At 34.0% G+C, this 22841-nt stretch overlaps 1 protein-coding gene across 1 annotated transcript in view; it reads right to left on the bottom strand.

The window, feature by feature from the left end:
- LOC138140105 (lachesin-like) overlaps nt 1-20684 on the bottom strand; it is a 74065-nt gene extending 53381 nt beyond the window's left edge. Inside the window, exons 1-2 of the mRNA XM_069060850.1 lie at nt 20597-20684; nt 11617-11699 (exon numbers count right to left, since the gene is read on the bottom strand). Of these exons, the coding sequence (XP_068916951.1) occupies nt 11617-11699; nt 20597-20684 (171 nt within the window). The remainder of the gene's footprint in view (nt 1-11616; nt 11700-20596) is intronic.
- Between the last annotated feature and the right edge of the window lie 2157 nt (nt 20685-22841).

The raw sequence follows: 22841 nt of genomic DNA, 5'->3' as shown, positions 1-22841 counted from the left end.
TACTTATTTTTTATCCAATTTGAATAAATGACACATCAAATTAAATAATTTTCAAAACTCTTCAATGCTAAGTAAATTAAACTTTTTTCTTGCGTCCAGTTTTTGACAGATGAACATAAACTTGTTATTTTCAAATGGCACTGTACATTTTTTTTATTCAGTGTTACAGATATTTTTTTCCTGAATATAAAAATTCAAAAAACTATACCCATACATTAAACAAAAGTCAAAAAATTAAGGAGTTAATGTTAAACATTTAAAAATCAAGTTAATAAAGTAAAAAGGAGAAAAGTGTATTCTAAATCCTCAAAATGACTAAGTGAGCTCTTGATCAGTTGTCGAAGAAAATTTCCAAAGACGATTTAGTATTGAAATATGGTGTGACATTTTTGGAGATAGATTGGACTAGTAGGTCCTTTTTTATTAATGGCAGTCTTAATCAAGCAAAATATCATGGTCTATTATCAAGGGACACAAGCAACTTTCTGGGTGAAATGTCATTGTACCGTGCGATAAAAAAAATCTGGAAGACCGTGATTAATACGCTTCAGTTGGCAACAAGTAAAAATTTAATTCAAATGTCATCAGATGTCATTATAATAGTAACTGTCATTATTTATTATTGACTATTAAAATTTGCTATTACAATAATGTTCACTTTAGAGCAAAACATTTTCATTGTGCAGTGTTACTTCAGAAATGGAGAATAACTTGAGAACGGCGAATGGTTCTATTCGACACCTCGAGTTTTTGAGGAATTTCAACAAAATTTAGAGCATAATTTCAGGGCAAAAATGTTACTGCTTGAATATATTTCAAATTTTACGTGCGATGGGTACTACTTTCTTCTACGTAGTGATTTTTATGTCAACCAATCTCTCGCTGGACAAACTATACCTGCAATTTAATTGTTGTCCCAACTTTGCAAAGGTCATTTGAAAACATGAAGCGAAGAGTAACATTATGTTTGGAAGCTGAAGGCAGACATTTCGAACATTTACTCTAGTTTTTGTGAAGAAAACGATTGGAGCTCCTCATGAAAGACCCTTTCCTTTTCCACAATGTTTGAGTTAGTAATAAAGATAATCTTCCTCCTGGAAACAATATTTGTTCTATGATGTCATTGATCAATTTTATATTTACCAAAATTCGATCGTATTGAAGTCATTTACGGCGTAGCGTTTTGTCTTTTTGACTTCAGAAAGGGACAGTAGAAAGTCCCAAAAACATAACCTCGTTAGATTTGTAAACAAGCGATGTGCTCACCGTTGAATAAAGGCGCGGAAGTTTTAAAACTCATTGTTTCATTCTGTGGTTTGCACTAGGTGAGGAAATTCTTTTACAACCGACAGGTCACACATAATTCACTGCTTTATGAAAATCAAGATTTCAATGTTCTCAAAATTATTAACCTAACTTTTAAGACTGACATCTGATAATTAAAATCTTGCCAACTGAAATTTTTGGTCACAGCTAACTCTAATTTTTTTTTCGATCTCACGGTATTAGCAATATTGAACAGAGTCGTGTTTCATCAGGACGACGCCACACTACATAATCCACGCATTTTATTTTTTAAATACCTAATCATTTTGGTGATCGATGGATGGGTACTTATGGACCTATTCTATGACCCCCTAGATCCCCAAATTTGAATCCATTGGATTTCGTTCTATGGGGTTACATTCGAGACAATGTTTATTTGACCCCAGGTATTCGTAACTTTTCTCACCCGATAAGAGTTAAGAAGAAGGATAGTGTAAGTCTGTGAGGAAATATGTGCCCCCAAATTTTTTACTGAATACAATGATGGGTGTTTGTAGAAGATGTCGACAGTGTCTGGAACAGTATGGAGGCAATTTTGAGCAACTAGAATAAATTTTGTTTTGTTTATAAATTTGGTTAGTTGATTTTTGATTTTTTTTTTCAATTAATATAAATTTGTTGTTTGTTCTTTTAATGTACGGATATTCAGAAGAAAGTTCTCTATAAGAACGAATAGAAAAATATATAAAAAAAGTTGACTAGCGTCTGTCAAAAAATAAATACTGAAAAAACAATCGAATTAGATAATGTTGAAGTATTTTTTGAACTATTTAATTTGATGTATCATTTGTTCAAATCGGATAAAAAATAAGCTAGTTACAGCAGTTACAAAGATTTTTCGTCAGTCACCCGGTATAAATCCATAGTTTGGGGATATTTACACTTCGTACAGTGAATTGGGAGATTTTAAATTGTGTTTAATTAACCCAACACTAAAAAATGCAGTAGAATACATTAATTAGAGCATAATTTCAGGGCAAAAATGTTACTGCTTGAAGGATATATTTCAAATTTTACGTGCGCTAGGTACTACTTACTCTACGTAGAATTTAGTGATTTTTATGTCAACCAATCTCTCGCCGGACAAACTATATTAGAATTTAGAACGATTTTCTTATTGGTCTAAGTTATGTTTGAAAAGCTTCGAACCAACTTTAGCTGTTTTACCTTTAATGAAATTTGCATTTCTCCTAAGATTGTAAATTCGGTAAACTTGTTAAGCAATAACCGCCTATTGTAAAATATATTTGACCGAGTTAAAATTAAAACAAATATAATTTATGTAAAAAAAAAATATTTTTTGAACGTTCAGCTCAACTTTTTTGACATTAAAAATCGAGTTAGCTGTGCATAAAGTCACGTGCGACCAAATTCAACTCTGAAATATTTTAGGAATGAATCATGATGTTGTAGAATGACACAACACTTTGGAGAAATCAAATCTGGTTCAATATTACTCGCGATTAATTTAAATGGAGTGAGCGTTACTAACGGATATAACCCAACTTTTATCTGCTAAGTGATAACAAATGACAATTAAAAGAATTGTAAGAATAAATTTACGACTTTTATTCTTTACGACACAGTAATATCTCAATTCAATATATTTGAATATACAGGTCGTTATAAATGATTGTAGCCCAAGAGGCGTAAAAACCGAATGTAAAATTTATGGTTGCCGCTCCATACGAAAATGATCAATATTATGTGAATAAGTGAATACACACCGTTCTCACAATTGACACTATTGACAGTTGACGCCATATTAGAGTTGTGTTTGTGTAGAGCGGCAAAAATTTCTTAACATAGGCATGGCTGTATATTATTTTGTATAACGTATTGATTAAAAAAAATCCTCTCTTACTCTTTATTCACAAATATTATCTTTAAAATACATTTTTATTAAATAGAATAAAGTACATTAGGTACCTAATGAAGTTATTTCTTATAACCAGACTGTAGTTCACTCGTAGTTAAATAATCTAAAAACTGTATTATTACAAAACGGCCAATTGATATATTTTTGAAATTAACTCTGTACTAGATGGTGTTTTAATTTGCCGAAGTAGAGTACGAGCACTAATTCGGTGCGGTTTAAATTAGCAAGTTAAACAATGACAGAAATTAAGACTAGCTAATCATTCTACAACATAATTGAAATAATTGTTTATCTGCGTGTTCGGAATAACGTGAGGTGCGATATTAAAATAGTTGAACTTACCCAACTGTAGTTCGAGAACGTTCTAAAATGTCGCATAAAGAAACCGTCTTCCTGGTGTAAAAAACTGTTTGTTTTGAATGAAAATCGAACAGATTATTTGAAATACCTTGTGATTTCCGAGCGAAACTTCAATTTTGAAAATTTCGGTATTGCCGATTTGAAATGAACGCTTGAACGAGTCGGTTTGGGCAAAAATCGACATTGTAGAGACGCAAATGTTGAACAAAATGAACCATCTAGTCATTGTGGTCTCGCATAAAATACTAATTTATCGTGAAGAAATGCCGTCGATATTGTCATTGATGCGTGACGGCGTATTTATCGGTAATTGCTGTTTAAAATCACGGCTTTTGCTAGAGAGGGTTTCGTAGCTTTCTCGTAAAAAGCAATGTATTAAGTGGGTCAAGTCAAGATACTGAGAATTAGATTCCACTTTGGAAAATTAAACTGTGACTCTTTATTTCTAATCGGATTTCGTGTAAAGAAGACAATTTCTTTGATGTGTTAAATGTATATAAGAAATCGTCCCAGAGGTGTCGAACTTCCGCCTGCACCACTCAACTCCGGCGATCTCCTAATTTTGCTTAATCTCTGAATAAACCATGCACGTTTACAACAATTGAAATACTATTGTAATCTGAGCTCAGCGGTCAGCATCAATGTTTCCACGCAATGTACTTCGGCTCGGAATTGTTGGTTCGGAGATTGCACTCTGAGAAGTCCCTAGTTCGTGTATCTTTGAGGTAGAACCCGAAAACTTTCCACTACTCCAAGATAACTTCACCAACTTATCTTTGTATTTAATAAGGTATGTTAATTCATTCCTTCCATATTAATACTTTAACAAATCTCGAATCTCGCCGTCTCCGTTCACCCGTCAAATTGCGTTATCGCCGAAACTCAGCCCTCATCAACACACCCAAATAAATCAAAATCATTAGTTTTCCTTCCACTTCGACGGTCGAACCTTGCTGACTGGGTGTCAATAGTCCTTGTTTGTTAGCGCGATTGGCCACTGTATTTGTATCACGCCACAAAATCATTTTTTCTCAAATTTAGTTTACTCTCTCTCCCAACAATCCCATTGTTGTTACGTAGGCAAAAATCACAACAACCGCACCCCGATCAAATCCTCCACATTAATATTCTATTATTTTTGTCCCGTAAGAACGCAACTCGACAAGAATTCAAATTCCAATCGATGCTAATACTTCGCATCGGTGCACCGTACACAGAATTTATTATGATTATTTCAAATCTTTGACTAGTGAATTCAGAAAGAACGAGTCTCGTAAAATTTTTAATTAAATAAAAAGTGGATGTTTGTGTTTGTATGCACGCATATACTTTTATTCTTGAATAAATAAACAGGGTTTTTTATTTTTACCGACTTCTTAAGAATTTGGGAAGTTGGAAGAGTTTGAAAGTTTGTCAATAATTTCCAGAGAATTTTAAAGACTTCGCTCGTTCAGAAATATCGGTACGCAGTTTTATTCGGCACTTAACTCGTCCAAAATCTCTATCTGTTCTTATTAACGAATACACCTTGAACAGTTTCGGTTGCAACTTTATGAGTGATAACCTGTTGCGTTTTTTCCACGCGTCGGTAGACATTTAATTATGAGATGGGAAGGAACAAACTCGGATGAATCTCGAACTTTTCCTTTTTACTCTAGTCGAGATCGTCTTAATTTGGTGTTTGGTAAGCGATTTCTTAACGACACACACAGCGATTAAGGCTTCAGGGTAAACAGAAGCAAGCTATCACAGCATATTTCCGTGCTAGCAAATAGAGTTATCTCATGTCATCAACTACCTGCAAACAAAGATGATAAACAAAGCAGATCCGGATAATATACTCGTCATGATTTACGTGCAAAGTGCTTTCAACAGTCGGTTGCCATACATCATATTATTTAACGGAGGACTTAATTTTATCAATGCTTCTGCAGATCGACTTGTGGTTGATGCCGGAGACGGGGAAGATGCTGTTGCAAAGTGGTGGATGCACTGCTGCAGCGATGTATCTGATTTTAACGCTGCTCACCCACTTCGACACGTTTTAAAGCCGCATCACGTAAATTTTGCATAATTTTAATATTATCACTGATCCTTGGTACACATTTCCCTATAGTGGCCTCACTTTTATGGAGACATTGACAGAATATCATCCACCTCCTTTAAACATGACATCACAAAACTCAAACATTTTTCCATCTTCCCTTGATAATAATTTAACTCTACAGCGAACATTTTTAAAGATGTGGTATGCGGCGGTGGCGTATTGGAATATGTTTTATCTTCCGGAATGCTCCCATTTTGATTGCTGTTGTCTCTAACTTCATTACTGAAGGATAAAGTGGAAACACTAAAGTTCATAAAGATCTAACTTCTACGGTGCGTTTCACTTATGAACTTTAACTATACACCAAGTTTACTTTGGATATTAGGAGCGTTAGCATATTATTCTGAAACGTGTAAATATTTGATAATATTTTATCAAGGCGTATAAAAACAATTCACTAATTGAAAAGTTGTAAAATAGATATGACGGATAAATAAAGATCAAGTAATGATTTGTGATTTACCATCCCTTATTAAGCGAGGCCGTGTAAAAGTTCTGAGTGTTCCATTATATTCATCATCGATAAGCCTTTACTAGGGTCGTCAAGAAGCTATAGAATGTTAAAGCTGAAATTTAGCAAATGGCACTTCGGTTTCCTCTTATTCATATTTGAACCCGATAGCGGACATTTTAGACTTACTTTCGCATATTTACACAAGAGTAATTCCATTATATTTTGTTTAAAAAAAATAACATTGGACCATATCACGACACCCTTATTAAATTTAATCATGACTTTAATTACCATGGTGACGAATTCATCTCTTTCTGGCAGGTTATAATTGCATAAATCAATATCGTTTCATGTTTACTTTAATCACGCCTTTAGTTAACGGCAACTTTAATAACGGTGTCGTGATACGGCTCATCATGTGTCTTACACACATCAACAACATTTATACATTCATCGTATACATATATTCCAAGCTACATAACTTTTTAACAATCATATTACATTGTTTACGTAGAATTCATTGTTCTGCATGTTTTGTTAAGACTGGAATTTTCTTCTATAATACAGGGTGTTTCTGAAATAGGTGCATTAATTTTAACTGGTAATAGAACTCATCAAAAGGAACAAATTTTCTATCTACCATTTTGCCGAAAAAAGTTGCGTAATGGTTTCAAAAACTAAAACCGTTCATATCTCCAAAACTAAGCTACATAAAAACGTGAAACAACCAGATTCTTACGAAGTGGATTTTTTGCTATACGGGTAGATTTATTTGAATTTCGATTTCGGGGTTAAAACACGTTTTCTGGATGAAAATGGATGTTTTTTTTCATACTAGCGCTGATCACAATTAGCCATTGCAGCATTTAGTGGCGTAGGGCTATTTGAGTGAAAAATCTCTCCAATTTTTTTTTGGAATTAAACATCGTTCTTCGGCAAAATGGTAGATAGAAAAGTTGTTTCTTTTGACGAGTTCTGTTACCAGTTAAAATTAATGCACCTATTTCAGAAACACCCTGTATACAGGGTGTCTCAAAATTCGCGAATTCTGAATTCAGAGCATGTTAGGGAAGGACCCAGTGGAGCTCGAAAAATACTTAGAAAAAAGAAATTTGCTCTTCTTGAAGAAGATATAAGCACTTTAATTTTGTTCAATACATAGCAGCCTTCATATCCACAGTGACAAAATACTATTCTAGCTACGTTGCCGTTCAATTTTTAAGAAAAATTACAAAAGTTTAAGATTTTTTTACTCCAAAGTAAAGCTTTTCTTCAAAAAATTGTTTTACGTTATTATTTTCTACAATTATCTACACCATAATAAAAAATAAACACTGAACTTTTCAGCCTGTATTTGAAGAAAACGCAGTTCAAAGAGTGCACCTTCAGACCAATGTTTCTTTGTGGGGGGAGTCCCAATCTGAAATCGGAATTGGCGAATTTTGAGACACTCTGTATACAGTGCGTCACACTTAAGATGAAAATACAGCCCGATGTTTTCGTTACCTGTGGGAATGAACATTTAAATCTTTTGTTCAGTCGTAGAGTTCCACGAGATGCATTTTTTACACATTCAACTCAACTGTAAGTAGTTGTAAGCCCAGCCAACTACGACCTCGCGAATGAGGCCAATTCTATAGATTTTACGTCGCGTTGAAGATATCGAATGAAGTTGTCTTCATATACTTATCAAGTTTGAATGCAAAATTGGCATAGTAATTTAAAAAAATAAGTCTTATTCTTGATTGGCAATTTTGAATAAAGTGTCATAAAAAAATCAATAAACTATACATATTTGGTTTTGTGCGACACGCTGTATATACCGAAGCCCTAAAATTCGCAATGGGGCAATGTCAACTCATGTTAGAAAATAATGAGAAAAATAATTAAACAATTCTATATGGGGACTCAAAACGGATCTCGTTTATTTTAAATATTAAAAAATATTTTGACTATTTGTCTTTTACTAGCCAGTGGCATAATAATTCTGAATCATTGTAGGTTAGCAATTATTTTCTTCATTATTTCCAGAATTTCCAAGAAGTGTTTTTATGTCGATTTTGCCTCAAATAACGTATGGCAACCTGGCTTTAATTTTTCTTTCTTATTTCCATGGATACAACAAAAATTAAATATTTGCAGACTATTGGGATACATAGAATGTTGCCACATTTGGTGTAACAAATAGGTCCATATCTTCTACAAAAAAGAAGATTGACTTTTTTTTACCTAATATTTTAATGACTACTTAACAACGTAGGTACTGCTAAGCTGTTTCGCCAATTTTGGGGCGCCCGGTATAACATTTAAATATTCTTCCAAGAAATGAAACTCTATATTCTTCAGGATAATGTTAGAATCTGATAGACAGAATTTATTATTATTTTTGTTATTTATTTATTATTGTATAAGGGGAGCATCATTACGAATATTTCTACCAAATAATAAAACTATGAAGTATTAGAACGCGGTTTCCCATGGGGCCACCCCACCATACAGGGTGTTATGAAAGTTGTACAGATATTTTAATCACGAGCTACTGGCTTCATGTAAAACTCGGAAAAAATATCTAAAAAATTCTATGTCAAAAAATAAACTGACATTTATTTTTTGAGCTACAATTTTTTTAATTGCTTTTAGTCTTCTACGTTGCCAAACAACCTCGTAGGTAAAATTTCGGCACATTTTAAAAATACACCCTGTATATCATATTTTATAAAACATACACCAACGCGGTTTCCTTTTTTTTTGAAGCATATTTCCTATAGGTTACTTCGCATTGACGTACATTTTATAAAACATGATATACAGGGTGTATTTTTAAAATGTGCCGAAATTTTACCTACGAAGTTGTAGGACAACGTAGAAAACTAAAATCAATTTAAAAAAATTGTAGCTCAAAAAATAAATGTCATTTTATTTTTTGACATAGAATTTTTTAAATATTTTTTCCGAGTTCTACATGAGGCCAGTAGCTCGTGGTTAAAATATCTGTACAACTTTCGATAACACCCTGTATACTGACCACGACCGCTGTTCTTTAACTTCATTGATCGAATTATGATATAGTAGCGGCCGAGGAAAATGGGAATCTGGCTTCTTGACTTAAATAACTTTGGGCTGTATTTAAATAAAACTATAAGGGTTATCAAGCACGACTGTTTGTTTACAACAGAAAAGTGCCCACCGACCTCTCGAGGTCGTAAATCTTAATAATGATAACCATTACAGTTTTATTTAAATACAACCCAAAATTATTTAAATCTAAAAGCCAGATTCCCATTTTCCCCGGCCGCTACTGTAGCGGTTTCAACATAACTGGACCCGCTGTATTACTGTCATTATTAATTATCATGTTACTATTTCTTTAAGTTTAAGAAAACAGAATCAGAAATTGGTTGTGTTATGTTATGGACAGGTTTAAACAGTACAGAGGTACTATTATTATACAGGGTGTATTAAAAATGGCGCATAATATTTTCATCACATGATTCTATGCTGAAATATTAGCAAAAAATTCTAGTACTAATTTACTGTTAACCCTCTGCTCATGGAGGTATTAACAGTAAAACTTGGAAATTTGCTTGGATTGTAATGGAGAAATACATTTAAATAGTATCAATAACACATAACTCAACAAGTAAAATAAATATTCCAGCACTAATTTTACCATTTTGATTTATTGGTTTATTTGTAATTTGATTTTTTAAAATGCTTTTCATAAATTTTGAAGCTATTGCAACATTGCAAATAAGCTAGAGTGGTTTTTCGAACTTAAGTAATGTCAGAAAGTAACAAGGATTGTCATTAATGTCATTTTTGATAATAATATAATAATAATTTAAACATTATTCGTCTAAGACCAAATTCAAATTAGAGTTGTTTGGTCCGTATACAACGTAGATTTGCGTGATATAAATAGTATGCACCATTTTTAATACACCCTGTATATAATTTGTAACTTTGGATGTTAAGGTGGCAACGATATTGGTCGAAAATTTGTTGACATGTAGTGGAAGTGAGCAAATCAGGACAAACACTGTCAGATAGAATCGGATCAGTTAAGTTAACAGGATTTGTGTTCGACTGATTTTCAGTTAATTATATTGATTTTGTGATTTTTGAGTGGTAAAAGTAGAAAATGCGTCATTAAAGTTTTATTATATTTCTTTGCAATATTGTATAATCAAGATGTCGCTTTTACGGCTTGGCCTGGCATTCACATCGGTCATTTTCATTTTGATTGTAATTTTTATAGTTCCGTATCTGAAATGACAATTTTTATTGCGTATAAATTCATTTTTATTCGCGAAAAAATTAAACAATTTATGGGTGGGGCGTTAATATTTTGATTTGAGAAGTTTCGCAATAATAAAATGCCGGAGTGAAGAAAAGAGGGAAACAAGAGTGATCTGTTCGGCGAGCTTTCGGGGCTTATAACAGGTGAACAAAAGTCTTAATTCTGTTCGTTTACTCAGATTGCGGACAAGAACACAGACAATATATAAAGCTGACGATAACATGTAATTCATTTAAGACTTAAAACTTAGTTGGAATCATATAATAACCGCTGTAACGAGTTTCTAAAATTGTACGAGTGCTAATTTCGGCGGAGTTGTAATTTTTGCAGACCATCTTCCAATCTCGTTCAAAAGTGCGTAATTTATTTCTCTCTCAAATAAACAAACTTTAGATCTGCGTATTTATACTAAACGGCAAGGAAACAGAATTTTGTAATTTATCACGGGATTTATCTCAAAATGACATCTACACCGTTTAATGCAGAATCAAATTAATTGCCTAAAATACTTTAATACTGGCTCCTCTTGTTTGTCGCCTTGTTCACTCTGGAATAAACTTATTAAATATTTCGCCGATTCGCCTCCGGTCCAGACGTCGGTCGAAGCAATATTTTTAATTAAAGGTCCGCACTTTTACAATCGGATCTAGGTGGTATTGAATTGAGTTCGCAATGGACTCGATGAGATAGTCTACTTTTGAGTAAGTGGAAAGTTTAGTACGGACGCAAACAGGACACAGGAGGGAGTTCAGCTTCGAACAGTATATGACATTCCGCGCTGAGCGCGGCATTTGGGAACTATGCCTTAAGTTCAGATGAAAAGCATTCCACGGAGACCACATGATAGTGAATAAACATATGGCTAAAGGCAAAACATTGTGGTTGCAGCTTATCTAACGGTCGCCACATACATACACGCTCATTATTTAATTCTATGGCATACTCGTTAATATCGATCATAACCACGTATTAAACTGTTGATGCAATGGAATTCCAATCACGCGTACGCACCCTTCACCCCAAAATAATTACTCGCCCTGACCCACGTACCTACTCAAAACTGATCATTTTACTGCCTCTTCAGACACCACCGCTCTCCACGATTCGACCCAAAAGAACAAACAACCGACCGCTCACTCTAAAGTGAATTTTCGCACTGTCACTATTAAAATAATAAAAATAAAACCGACAATTGCAGCTGCACGGAGTCTGGATCGATGCCGTGGAGACTTCACATTAGGGACTCCGACCGCGACAAACACTCCACCAAAACCTACAACAAATTCGACCTTTATTAAAAATTTTACTCTCTTTGAAGAACACGACGACTAAAATCAAAACGAGACGAGCAAACTTCATTTCAAATTCTGACTACTCGAGCGAAACTACACCGTTTTATTTGACATCCAAGAAACAATAACAATATTTTCAGGATTTTTTTTAGTTCCTCCACCTCGTAACATCTCAAAATTGCAATTTCTTTGTTGCTAATAAACAATCTCGTCTACTACGAATACTTACAATTTTAGGATTTCGAACATGAAAACTTTGTCTATTGTATATTGTGCAATATATATCTATTATCTTTACATATTTGTTACAATATCTTCTTAAATGATGTGAATGTCTCTATGAGAGTCGAATTCGTAGAATCACATGAGATGCGTTTTCTAAGATGCCTAACTCAACTGTAAGTTAGTACAGGATCAATTCCAGATATTTCCATTCGTCTTGGAGATATCGAATGAAGTTATCAAAAAAAATTGTTCAGAATCTAATTTTAATCCCTTGAACCCAGTTTCAATGCAAAATTTCCATTTTAATTTTTTAGTAATTTTCAACAATACAGAGTTTCAAAATCAGTTTGTGTTGCAACATCCGTTTCTAAACAATAGATGGTTTGTTTTTGATAAGTTCTATCGTTGTGACGTTACTTTCTTAAAAATTAAAGATCAAAAATACTTTTATTTAAAACATCAAATTCCGAAATTGAAACTTGACTCAAAATGATACACTAATCAAAACGAAGAAAGAGCCACTTCTTTGTTGTGTTAAATTTTATTTCTGATACAAAAGACACCAAGAAAAGTTTGTATCCACTTAGTAAACAGTGTCGAGAATAGAGATTGGAGCAAAAAAAGTGCAAATTTTTACAAAGAGATAAATGCATTTATCCATTCTCTTCTTTTATTTCATTGCAACTGTGAAAGTAGCAACATGAATGTTGATGTGCTTGGTAGACCACGAAGGCGTAGAGTGTACCTACCAGAGATTCAGATTGCTAGACCCGTCAGTCTAATTGAAGAAGGCCACTCAAGACGACAAGTAGCCCGAATCCTAAATGTTATTCGCGCTGCCATAAATAGGGCTTGGATAAGGTATCAAATCTATGGCATTGTTAGAAGACAACCTTGCCTCTTGCAAGGGCAACTTCCGGGAGAGAAGAGCGTTTGATAAGGTTTTGGGCTACCAGAGTACGTAGAAGTACTGCTGCAACGCTCCAGAATGAGCTGGTAAAGACGACAAAAACCAGAATAAGTACCCAAACAACACGGAACAAGCTTCATGAACGTTAGTTTAACGCGGGAAGACCAGCTAACGTACTCGCTTTAAGTTCTGAGCACCCTAGAGCAAGAAGGTTATTTGCTCAAGAACATGTTGATTGGAATTTGGAGCAGTGGAGCATCATGTTTTTCACTGACGAATCCAGATTCTGTTTGCGTCACATTGATGGACGAGTTCGAGCGTTGAGACGCCCAGGGGCACGGTATTTAGACGGTACTCTAGAAAAAAGGTTCCATTTGGAGGAGGGTCCATAATGGTTTGGGGTGGAATAACTTTGAATGGACGGACGGAGCTGGTGGTAATTTGCGAGCGGTCTATGACTGCTCTGAGGTATCTAGGCGATGTTTTAGAACTACATATGGTACCGTTTGCAGAGAATATAGGACCAGAATTCATTATGCAGAAGGACAATGTCCATCCACACGAAGCTAGAGTAGTGCAAAGTTTCCTCAATTTCTACAATATTCAGGTAATGAATTGACCCCCCTCAGTCCAGACCTCAATGCAATCGAACACGTCTGGGATACACTTGGGCAGCAATTGAAGGAACGTCAGCCACTCCGGAACCTTCAACACGTTGAGGAAATCCTTTTGGAAGAATGGGAAGAGATGGCTCTTCAACTTATTACTTATTAGTAATTTAATTGAAAGTATACCTCGTCGTTGTTCGGAACTTTTGCGGGTTAAAAGAGACCATACCCATTATTAATTTTGCACTTTTGCTTCTTTTTCAGCATGTTTTCATTTGAACAATAGAGAATTTTAATACACATTTTTGCATTTATTTTTTTTCCTGGAAGCAGCACAAACAGATTACAATAGATTGTTGGTAATTTTTAGAAAACAGTCTCCTGTATTGCAAAAAAAAATTAAAAAATATTTGCCTTCATAAAAGTGGCTCCTTTTTCGTTTTGATTAGTGTATTATGAACAACTTTTTCTGATAACTCTCCTAATCCTAATCGCGAGATCGCAGTTGGCTGCCATATTTATTTCACTTTAATTACAGTCTAAATACTAATCTGACGTAAGATTTAACAATTTGACATTTGACTGTTGACATCTGATTTAAGGGCTTCAACGAATCGACATAGTTCGATATAATAAAATTATAGAGCCGCACAATTCTACAGAACTTTTGATATATGTATGTACATTCTTTTATAGACACTTTGTACAAGGTACACTCAGCTCAACTTCTGCAGTGACAGTATACAGGGTGATTCACGAATAGTGTCTGGTTTATTTACAAAAATATAATTATTTTGACACATTTGATTGACACTATTGTTTCATTTTTCTGAAATCGGATTATTACGATCACAAAATTTAATTCAAATTGAAAAACAACGAAATATTCCATGGTTTTTGGTTGCTGGAATAAAAGCGTTAAATCAGACACTATTCGTAATTCACCTTGTATAAATTGAAAATATAAATGGCGATAACGCAGAGTTGGCCATCTATTAGCGGCCTTCACTCTGTTCCAAATAATCCACAACAGCTTCAAGAACAGAGAATGTCATAATGCAAATTTTACAAATATTTTATGATTTATTTACTTCTTAGTTATTGTTTATTGTACTTGTTTCAGTTTTCCAAGATTCTTATAATTTACGCTCTAAAAAACAAATGTTCAGATTCTCTGCTACAAACAAAATTTGATAAACAATGTAGTAAACTTCAGAGACGTCCTGTGACGAAAAATGTTCCAATTTTGATCCTACGACTTACAAAAGTTTTTGGGGTGACGTTAAAGTCTCGGTCATGACGTAGTCATCATTTCATTTTTAAAAGTGAAATTATCCAAAGAAATATCATGTGTGCATAAAATACAAACAATTCAAATTTATTGTTGGAATAAGTACATAATTGAATACTACAAATTAATATAGTTTAAGAAAATTATATTTATCAGTGGAATTATCAGATGTGAATTCAGACAATTTATAGTGTACAAATTTTCTAAGAAACCGAAAATACTAGAATTTTTAAATTAAAAAACAGCGTATAGCTTTTTTTGATAAGATGACATTAGAGGTTGAGCTGAGTGTACATAGCTGCCCAAAGAATTTCATCATTCTCCTGTGCGAATTTGATTTAATTACAACTTAAAAAATAGTAGACTTTTGGATAGCATCATTATTTATTTATGTTTATTTTAATTTTACTAAGATATCTATAATGACTTGCGCAGAAATTTTCAAGTGGTTGAATAGAACAAAAAACTGATACAATACAGAACACCAAGACCAAGTGAATTTAATACGTGTCTGCACATGTTTCGAGTTAACATTCCGAGTCCAAACGTTAGAAAATGTTCCACTTGTCAAATGTAAAACAGCAATTGCTAGTTGAAAAATTGTTATCACTTGTAATTACCAACTGTCGAGAATCGTCCCATTCTTGGATGATTCTTTACATTAAGCGTCAGGTAATAAGTTTGTAAAAGTTCCGAGGGAATATCTGAAAATCAGCTGAAACAAATTGAACGGAATCAGTTCGCCACGTCGATTCGAGTATTCGATATTGATATACAGTACATAGTTGCCAGAAATGTAAATGTAAAGAGTCAGCTTCTTCGTATTTTCCGTTTGTCTTAAAATTGTGGATTTTTATTGACTGGAAATCAGAAGAAACTATAAAATCTCGAGTACTCGGAGTTTCTCTCTACAGTGACAATTTATTTTGTCAATTGATTTTTTACCTATTCCGTCCATATCTGCTCTGGTCTACTAATTTCAGTTTTACTCCGCTACCCAATTTTGTCACCTGTTTCGTAATTGACATTTCAAGAAATCGATCTGCTCTCTATTGTTTCGTAACACCGAATTTACGAGTAACGTGTTTTATTGCCAACATGTTATGTTCCACGGGATTCGAAGGTTAATCCCGGATTAAGCGAATTGTTTTTATTCAAATAGCCGTTACAGCAAAATTTTCATTTTGACAGCACCTGTTCTGCGGTTAATACTGATATCACGGCGAGGTACATGCGATAACGTGTAAAATTATGTGTAAGCCGGGATCACACTTGCAAACCTCATTACACCAGATTGACAAAAATGTGGCCGACCAAAATGCAGTTCATTTTATCTGGGATCACCGATAAAGGGATAATTGTTGGAAAAATAGTGTTATTTGAATGGTAACGAAAACACGGGATGTAAATTCCCAAATCTGTTTAGAGTGTTTACTAGGCAAACAAGTATTTATTGAATAGCTCCGTCCGGAATGATCAATTTTACGGTGTCGTAGTTTGTTGATTGCAATTTAGCTTGGAACTTAATAGTTAATGCGACAATACTCCAAACGAATTGATATAGATCAAGTACTATAAGTTCAAACTAGTAACTTAATAGAATCACGGATTTCATGGATGACAGTTTGGCATTAAATACGGAAATTCAAATGTGATTCCCTCGCCAAATAAATGATCGGGAATTACTGAATATCGGGATTATATTATAATTTACATCATGCCGGCTCCCACTCGTAGTGAATTTTAATCAGCAAGAAGCTCGATTAAATAATAATTAACTGGGAAAGAAGTTGCCAAACGACATACTAATAATAAATTACCAGAATTTTCGACGTTCACATTTTACATAAAACAATATAAAATCGTTTGTAGCTTAATACAAAGCGAATAATGTATGCAGAATTGGAAGTGATTGTTTGTAGATTTTTATGGATATGCAACCAACAAAACAGTTAGTTTAGGGTAGCCGGTCATGTCGGTACGGCTCGCCGGTAGCATCTGAAGAAAATCTTTGCATCTTTGTCTGTGGTAAATTGTGTGTAATCCAGTGTAGTACGGCCGGCCATACTGAGCTTTGAATCTGGGATAACTGGCGAGGCGAGATTTTTCACCCACGAGCTGCCACTGACAGATATTAAACATCAGTGATGTGGTTCGGGAGTTGATACGTATCGATTTGGTCTCATTTTTCATTAAACCTGTTTCGTTTATTCGAATTAAATTGGTAAGAGTGCATAAAAATGTTAGAGCTTTTGTCAAATGAGATTGAATTCACAGTGAAGTTTTATGGAAATCATAAAAGTTTTATGAAAAATATTAGATCCGTTATGTAGCGAACACAAAAGTTAGGTAAAAGACTAATAATCGGTGGCGGATATGCAGTGTCATTCTGTTCGCGCTTTGAATCTGATTACGTCGACAATTGAATCGAACATCGGCAATTTCCATTAAAGACGAAGACGTACGGCTTAGCAGAAACAAAATTTCAGAAAACAATGACACTTGCGAACAGACGTGTGTCATCAGAGTGTGATAAAATTAATTCGACTTTTGGACTAGGCAACCAAAAGGCACTTTCTGTTAGAGACACTTTGGAATAATTATAGGAGCAAAATTAAGGACGAAATTTGCCAAAGGAGATCTTCTCCGTGCGGTAACTTCTAATAGAAAGTTAAAAATAGAGCGGCGAAGTTAATTGGTGACTAACTAGATTATCAATTTCTGAAATGGATTTGATGCAAATTTTTAAATAAACCCGCGCCACATTGTTAAGAGCGGAGAGAAATACGGCGTTCCCGGAAAATTCAACTTTACATCATAATAAACAGGATTTCCCTTGAAACTGGCCAATAAATTTTGCTCTTCCGAATGTAATCAATCTTAATGCGCTTTTATATTGTGCCATCCAACATTAAAGGAGGCTTTATATTTACGTACAGTAACATAACCCCAATAATAGACACACCAGTTTCGGTGAATTATGGTTGGTTGAAATGATCGCGAAAAATTCCCAAATTTGGGGGATTTGCGAACCAATGAGAAATTAGTTTAGCGGAAAGCGCTCCACCTCAGAAAACAATTAACAGAAATAGGCTAATAATTACTTTCATAGATAACTTAATCGCGTTCCTAAAACAATTCTCATTAATGCAAAGTCCTTGAGTTAACTCAGTGTGGTATTGTTTTTCCCTTACATTTAAACCGTAATAACGTTTGTGTGTTGTAGTTGCTCCGAAAGCTATGAGTTCATTATTCCAAAAATGCTAAACTGTTCCGGCTATAAATTTAATTATGATTCATTTACGCGACAGTTTTTCACGTGAGCGGTCTTCCTTTATTGTTTGTCTTGAAAATCGAAGTTAATGACGGGAAACAAAGAAAGTAAACACATTAATGAATGTCCTGTGAAATTTCGCTTTCTGCAAAGAAACTAATGTATCAATTAGGTGCGGCGATGTTTCAACCCATTAAGTAAACATGTGTTACCGACAGGAAAAACTCACAATTATAAATAAAAGAGAATTCGACCAAAATTATTTAAATTGGGCGATCATCATTCGAGCGGCTGCTTGCAACAGATGCTATTACTCGAGAAGGAAATCTCCAATATTGGCGCTACTATTATGGCCGCCATAAATTATATGATTGGATTAATAAATAAAATGTCTTGTTCTCACACGTGTCTTACAACTTCGCCTCATGAAACCAAATCGCACACCTACGACCTATTCCACTCTATATTATATTTTTCCATGAGCCAGTTTCGTTTGCAAATATGTATAGTAAAGACGTTTTAGACGTGGATTGTCAAATTCAAGGTCGCTTAAAACTGATGATTGAACTGTACGTTAGTGAGAAATCTGTCATAAATTAGAAATACTTTATAAGCGCGCCTAGTTACTTTTCCTGGTAGTGCCAACTTAACGACAAGTCCCCAATCCACATCTATAACGTTCCGGCAATAACATGGTTTTTTGCAATATCAAAAATATCATTTTTTCAAAATTTGAAACATTTTGAAACATTAAAAAACAGTATTTTCAAAAATTTGAAAAAACATTTAAGACCTGTTTAAATATTTCTTTCATTTTGTCAATGTGTAATAACATTTCAGATACGAAAACTTATGTCACACTTGCCAATGTAGCAATATGTGTGTTTATTGACTAAGCTGAAATCAGATTTTTAAAATTTTAAAAAAATCGAATAAAATTTTATTTTTATTTTTCCATGCTTGTAAGTTCTACTAATAAAGTTTTAAAAAATGCATTTAAGAGAAACATAAATTAAAAAAAATAAAATACAGGGTTATTCATCGTAGAGTTCCAGCGAAAATTTAATGTAATGCAACAAAAAATACCAAAAGCTCATATTGCTAGATTCCATGTTTAACGGCGTTTTTGTTCTATATGTAAGGTTATAAGAAGAATATTTTTCTAGTCTGACATAATAAAAAATTCTTACGTTTCAAACGATGAAGAAACAGACATGATTCTCATTTTTGGATATTTCTAACGTTTTTGTCTAACGTTGATTTCATCCAATATTTCTTCGTATAACCTTACATAGAGAAAAAAATGTCATTTTGACTTTTAAATGAGCTTTGATTCCTTATTTGTAAAACGTTAAACATGGTATCTAGCAATCTGAGCTTTTAGTATGTTGTGTTGCATAACATTCAATTTTCGCGGGAACTACGGTGAATAACCCTGTATAGTTTCTACAATTTTAACAGTTTAACTATTTTTCTTTTGTAGACAGATTGTCACATTGTCATGCTATGATTATATTTTTAATGGACCTTTTTCCTAAAAAAATGTGATTTTGGGAAAAGACTCAAATATCTTTATTTTATTTTATTTGATTTTATTTTATTTTGTTATTTCTTTTTTTTTTTTTTTTGAAATGCGAAAAACTCAGGAAATTGAGATATGGAATTTCAATGATTCTCTGTGATTATGTAACACAACGAGGACCAATTATTACCTATATACACCGAAACTATAATTCATTCTGTTGCTTCATTTTGGTATTAAAAACTTTACTTCTACCAAAGTTAAAAACAGATATTTTTCAAAATTCAGTAAACAAAATTGGGATTTTTGTAAATATGTGACAGGTTCTCTCATGAAACAAAATCGTTCCATTCCCAACACAAATTTTTTCAACGTCATGAATTCCCAAACCAACTCTTAACAACAAGTTGCCGTTGACGAGTCGATTGTGAACGCACCACCCGTCAGTCTGCACAGTCAAAATACAAACAACGCAAAAAGTGAAGTTAACTTTAAACAGGTGATCCGTGATCTATAATCCGTGCTGTGTTCACAATCGACTCTTCAACGCCTACTTTGAGGTGAAATTAAACAAAAATCGTCATACTACACCTCATTGCATTGACATTTCATTGCGCAATTATCTTAAATTGAGATTTGTTCAACTTTTATTTTACAGGATGTACCCATTCGGACCTCACCGGCCGCGACCTTGACCTGACTTGACACAATCTTCACTTGGCCTTGAACCCTCTGTCAACCTTACTTCGAAACAATCGACTATGACGGCGGTACTGTTTTTTTTATCTTTCTTCATTTTCAACTATACCTTTGCACCCAGTTCTTTTCCAAAAGCAAACATTTTATGAAGATGAACCCCACAACTACAAGTACAACTATTTTATGAGCTTTTAACTGTAGACTGTACAATTTTTTTCCACTTTTAGAAACACGTCTAGAGCCAAATATTTACATATAACGTTTTGTCTCTCGCTCTAATTTTTCTATTCGACACAATTAAGAATATTCTTGCGGGATTTGTGGCACGGTAACATTTCTTACCACAAACCTCTTGACCTCAGGGACCTTTGGTCTACGTGGTCGTCTTCGACACATAGGAGGATGTTTGGAGTATTCCATTCGGTGTCGTAGCACATGCCTCCGGTATGCTTTTGCGGCTTGCGGTCTGTCCTGTTACACACCTACATATCACACATTACGCAAACTATACGCAGAAGTTAGCATCGCCTACAGCAATGCTTAATCGTCTTGTGATTTCCACAATTCAAGCGTTTCTCCAATAAAAACTAAATTACAAACATCCAATTCCATTTTTGTTTCAAACGAAGAATCGTCTAATTTCTAAACCGAAACAATATTTAGTGCAATTCGAACAACACAACTTGTAATCTTTGTTCCTTGTTGCAAACTGCGAGATCAATTTTGATACCGTACTTAAGCAGAATTAGTGGTTTTAATTTGATCATCCCTGACGTCGATTATTTTGCATATTATTAGCTGTTTGGCGGAGGTAATAAACCCAAACTGGGAAACAGTATGGTAAGTACACCTTTTCAGGAATGCGAACTATCTAGAGATGCGTAAATTCTTCAAGATATTAAAGCGGAAGTGAATCTCGAATGTGCGAGTTTGCATGGTATTTATTACATGTTTCTATCACACAGTTTATCGTACCTAACTTACTTCATATATGCGAATACAGATTATTTGAATAAATTTTCATTCAAACTTGCCCAAAAAGAAAGTCATAAAGATGTGTAATATTTTCCACAGTATGAATTTATGCGTGTTCACTCTTTATTAAAAGCTGTGTGAAAACTGTAAAAGAAAATGTTTTGCACCCTAGAATAAATCTGAAATTTAATTACTTTGGGCGTCGTGTTGTGATTTATCAAATTAGAGTTATCTGTTGTGTTACTGACACGCCGATTATTAGAGAAAATCCGAGATCCGAGATCTTGATCTGAAAGATTGTTTCGCTGTATTTTGACTTGCGAATCGTATAGGTGGTGCATTATTTAATGTCGGTTTCAATAAAATAAATTCAAATATTTAGCTGAATGAATTTATTTTTGTTTTATATGACAGTTGAGGGTCAGAGCTTTCCAACAGTTTTTAAAATTATTAATTGATTTCATATGTCATTTTCAGTAAATATATATATTTTCCTGTCGCGCTGTGACATAAGGCTCTTTAGAAAAGAGGATATTTCCGGCCGGTTCGAAAGTATGGTATTTGTGGGGACAGTTAAAGTCTTCATAAGAGAGTGAAATACGACGTGGAGCACGCGAAAATTATGCAACTATATATGTAAGTGAAAATGTGGAAAAATTGAAATTTGGGTCGGCGATATTTTATGTGTTTCCTTGAGAGCGGCAACGGAACTTGTACGAGATCAGCCATTTTTATGTAGGCGTGTGACAAGTTAGTGGTCAATGAAATTTATACCTCAACTGCTGAAAGTAAATTTATGCAAAATCAATTTGAAAACTCTCAGCTTTCACAGCTCTGTTTTATTTCATTTAAAGAATACCCCGACGTTGTCGTAATCAAGTGCGGGACACGCTGCTGTAAAAAATTGTTACTTTTAAAATTTGAATATCGAACAAAGGGAAACATTCCCTCCGTGTTTTGTCATAAAAATTTTGACTTTTAACGTCAGGCTTAACCACTCCAATTTTTCCTGAATAACGCTGTCACTGTCCTGTCATATCTTTTCAACGCTTATTCGACAAATGGGGACTTTCATTAAAATGCCATGTATCTGTTTATCCCTTTCCGTGTAATTTCACCGTCGCGGATTGAATCAGCCGATAACTATCGAAAACCAAATTTAATCCTCTGAATCGCACAAATAGCAATTACGCGATTCGTCTAGGAGATCCTACGACTACCGGCACACATTTAATAAACCCAAATCGTCTGCAGATGAACAAATATTTATTACGTTTTAATAGCTAGAGAGAGTGGCTACGAATTTATTTATTTTGCACGAGAATGCCATTTTAGAATACTGTATTATGCCCCGCTGCAAGTTCTGCTCTTTCTGTTTATTCTCGAGTCGTATTGTGTATTCGGGGCACAAATAAAAGCGATTTATGAAATTGACATTATCTACATTACGAAAAATCTTAATATTTTATTATGAAGCAGCTTAATAAATTATTTCATTAAAGACGGACGTCTCGATTTTTGAATCGTCAACTCACACCGATCGTCGTAAATATTCCGTCATCCTCCCGATATTGCGTCATTTGTCTAACAAATTCAATTCTATATCACAATTTTAAATT

Source organism: Tenebrio molitor, chromosome X (assembly GCF_963966145.1).
Source record: "Tenebrio molitor chromosome X, icTenMoli1.1, whole genome shotgun sequence".
Lineage (NCBI taxonomy): Eukaryota > Metazoa > Arthropoda > Insecta > Coleoptera > Tenebrionidae > Tenebrio > Tenebrio molitor.
This window is presented reverse-complemented; position numbering and strand designations above follow the sequence as displayed.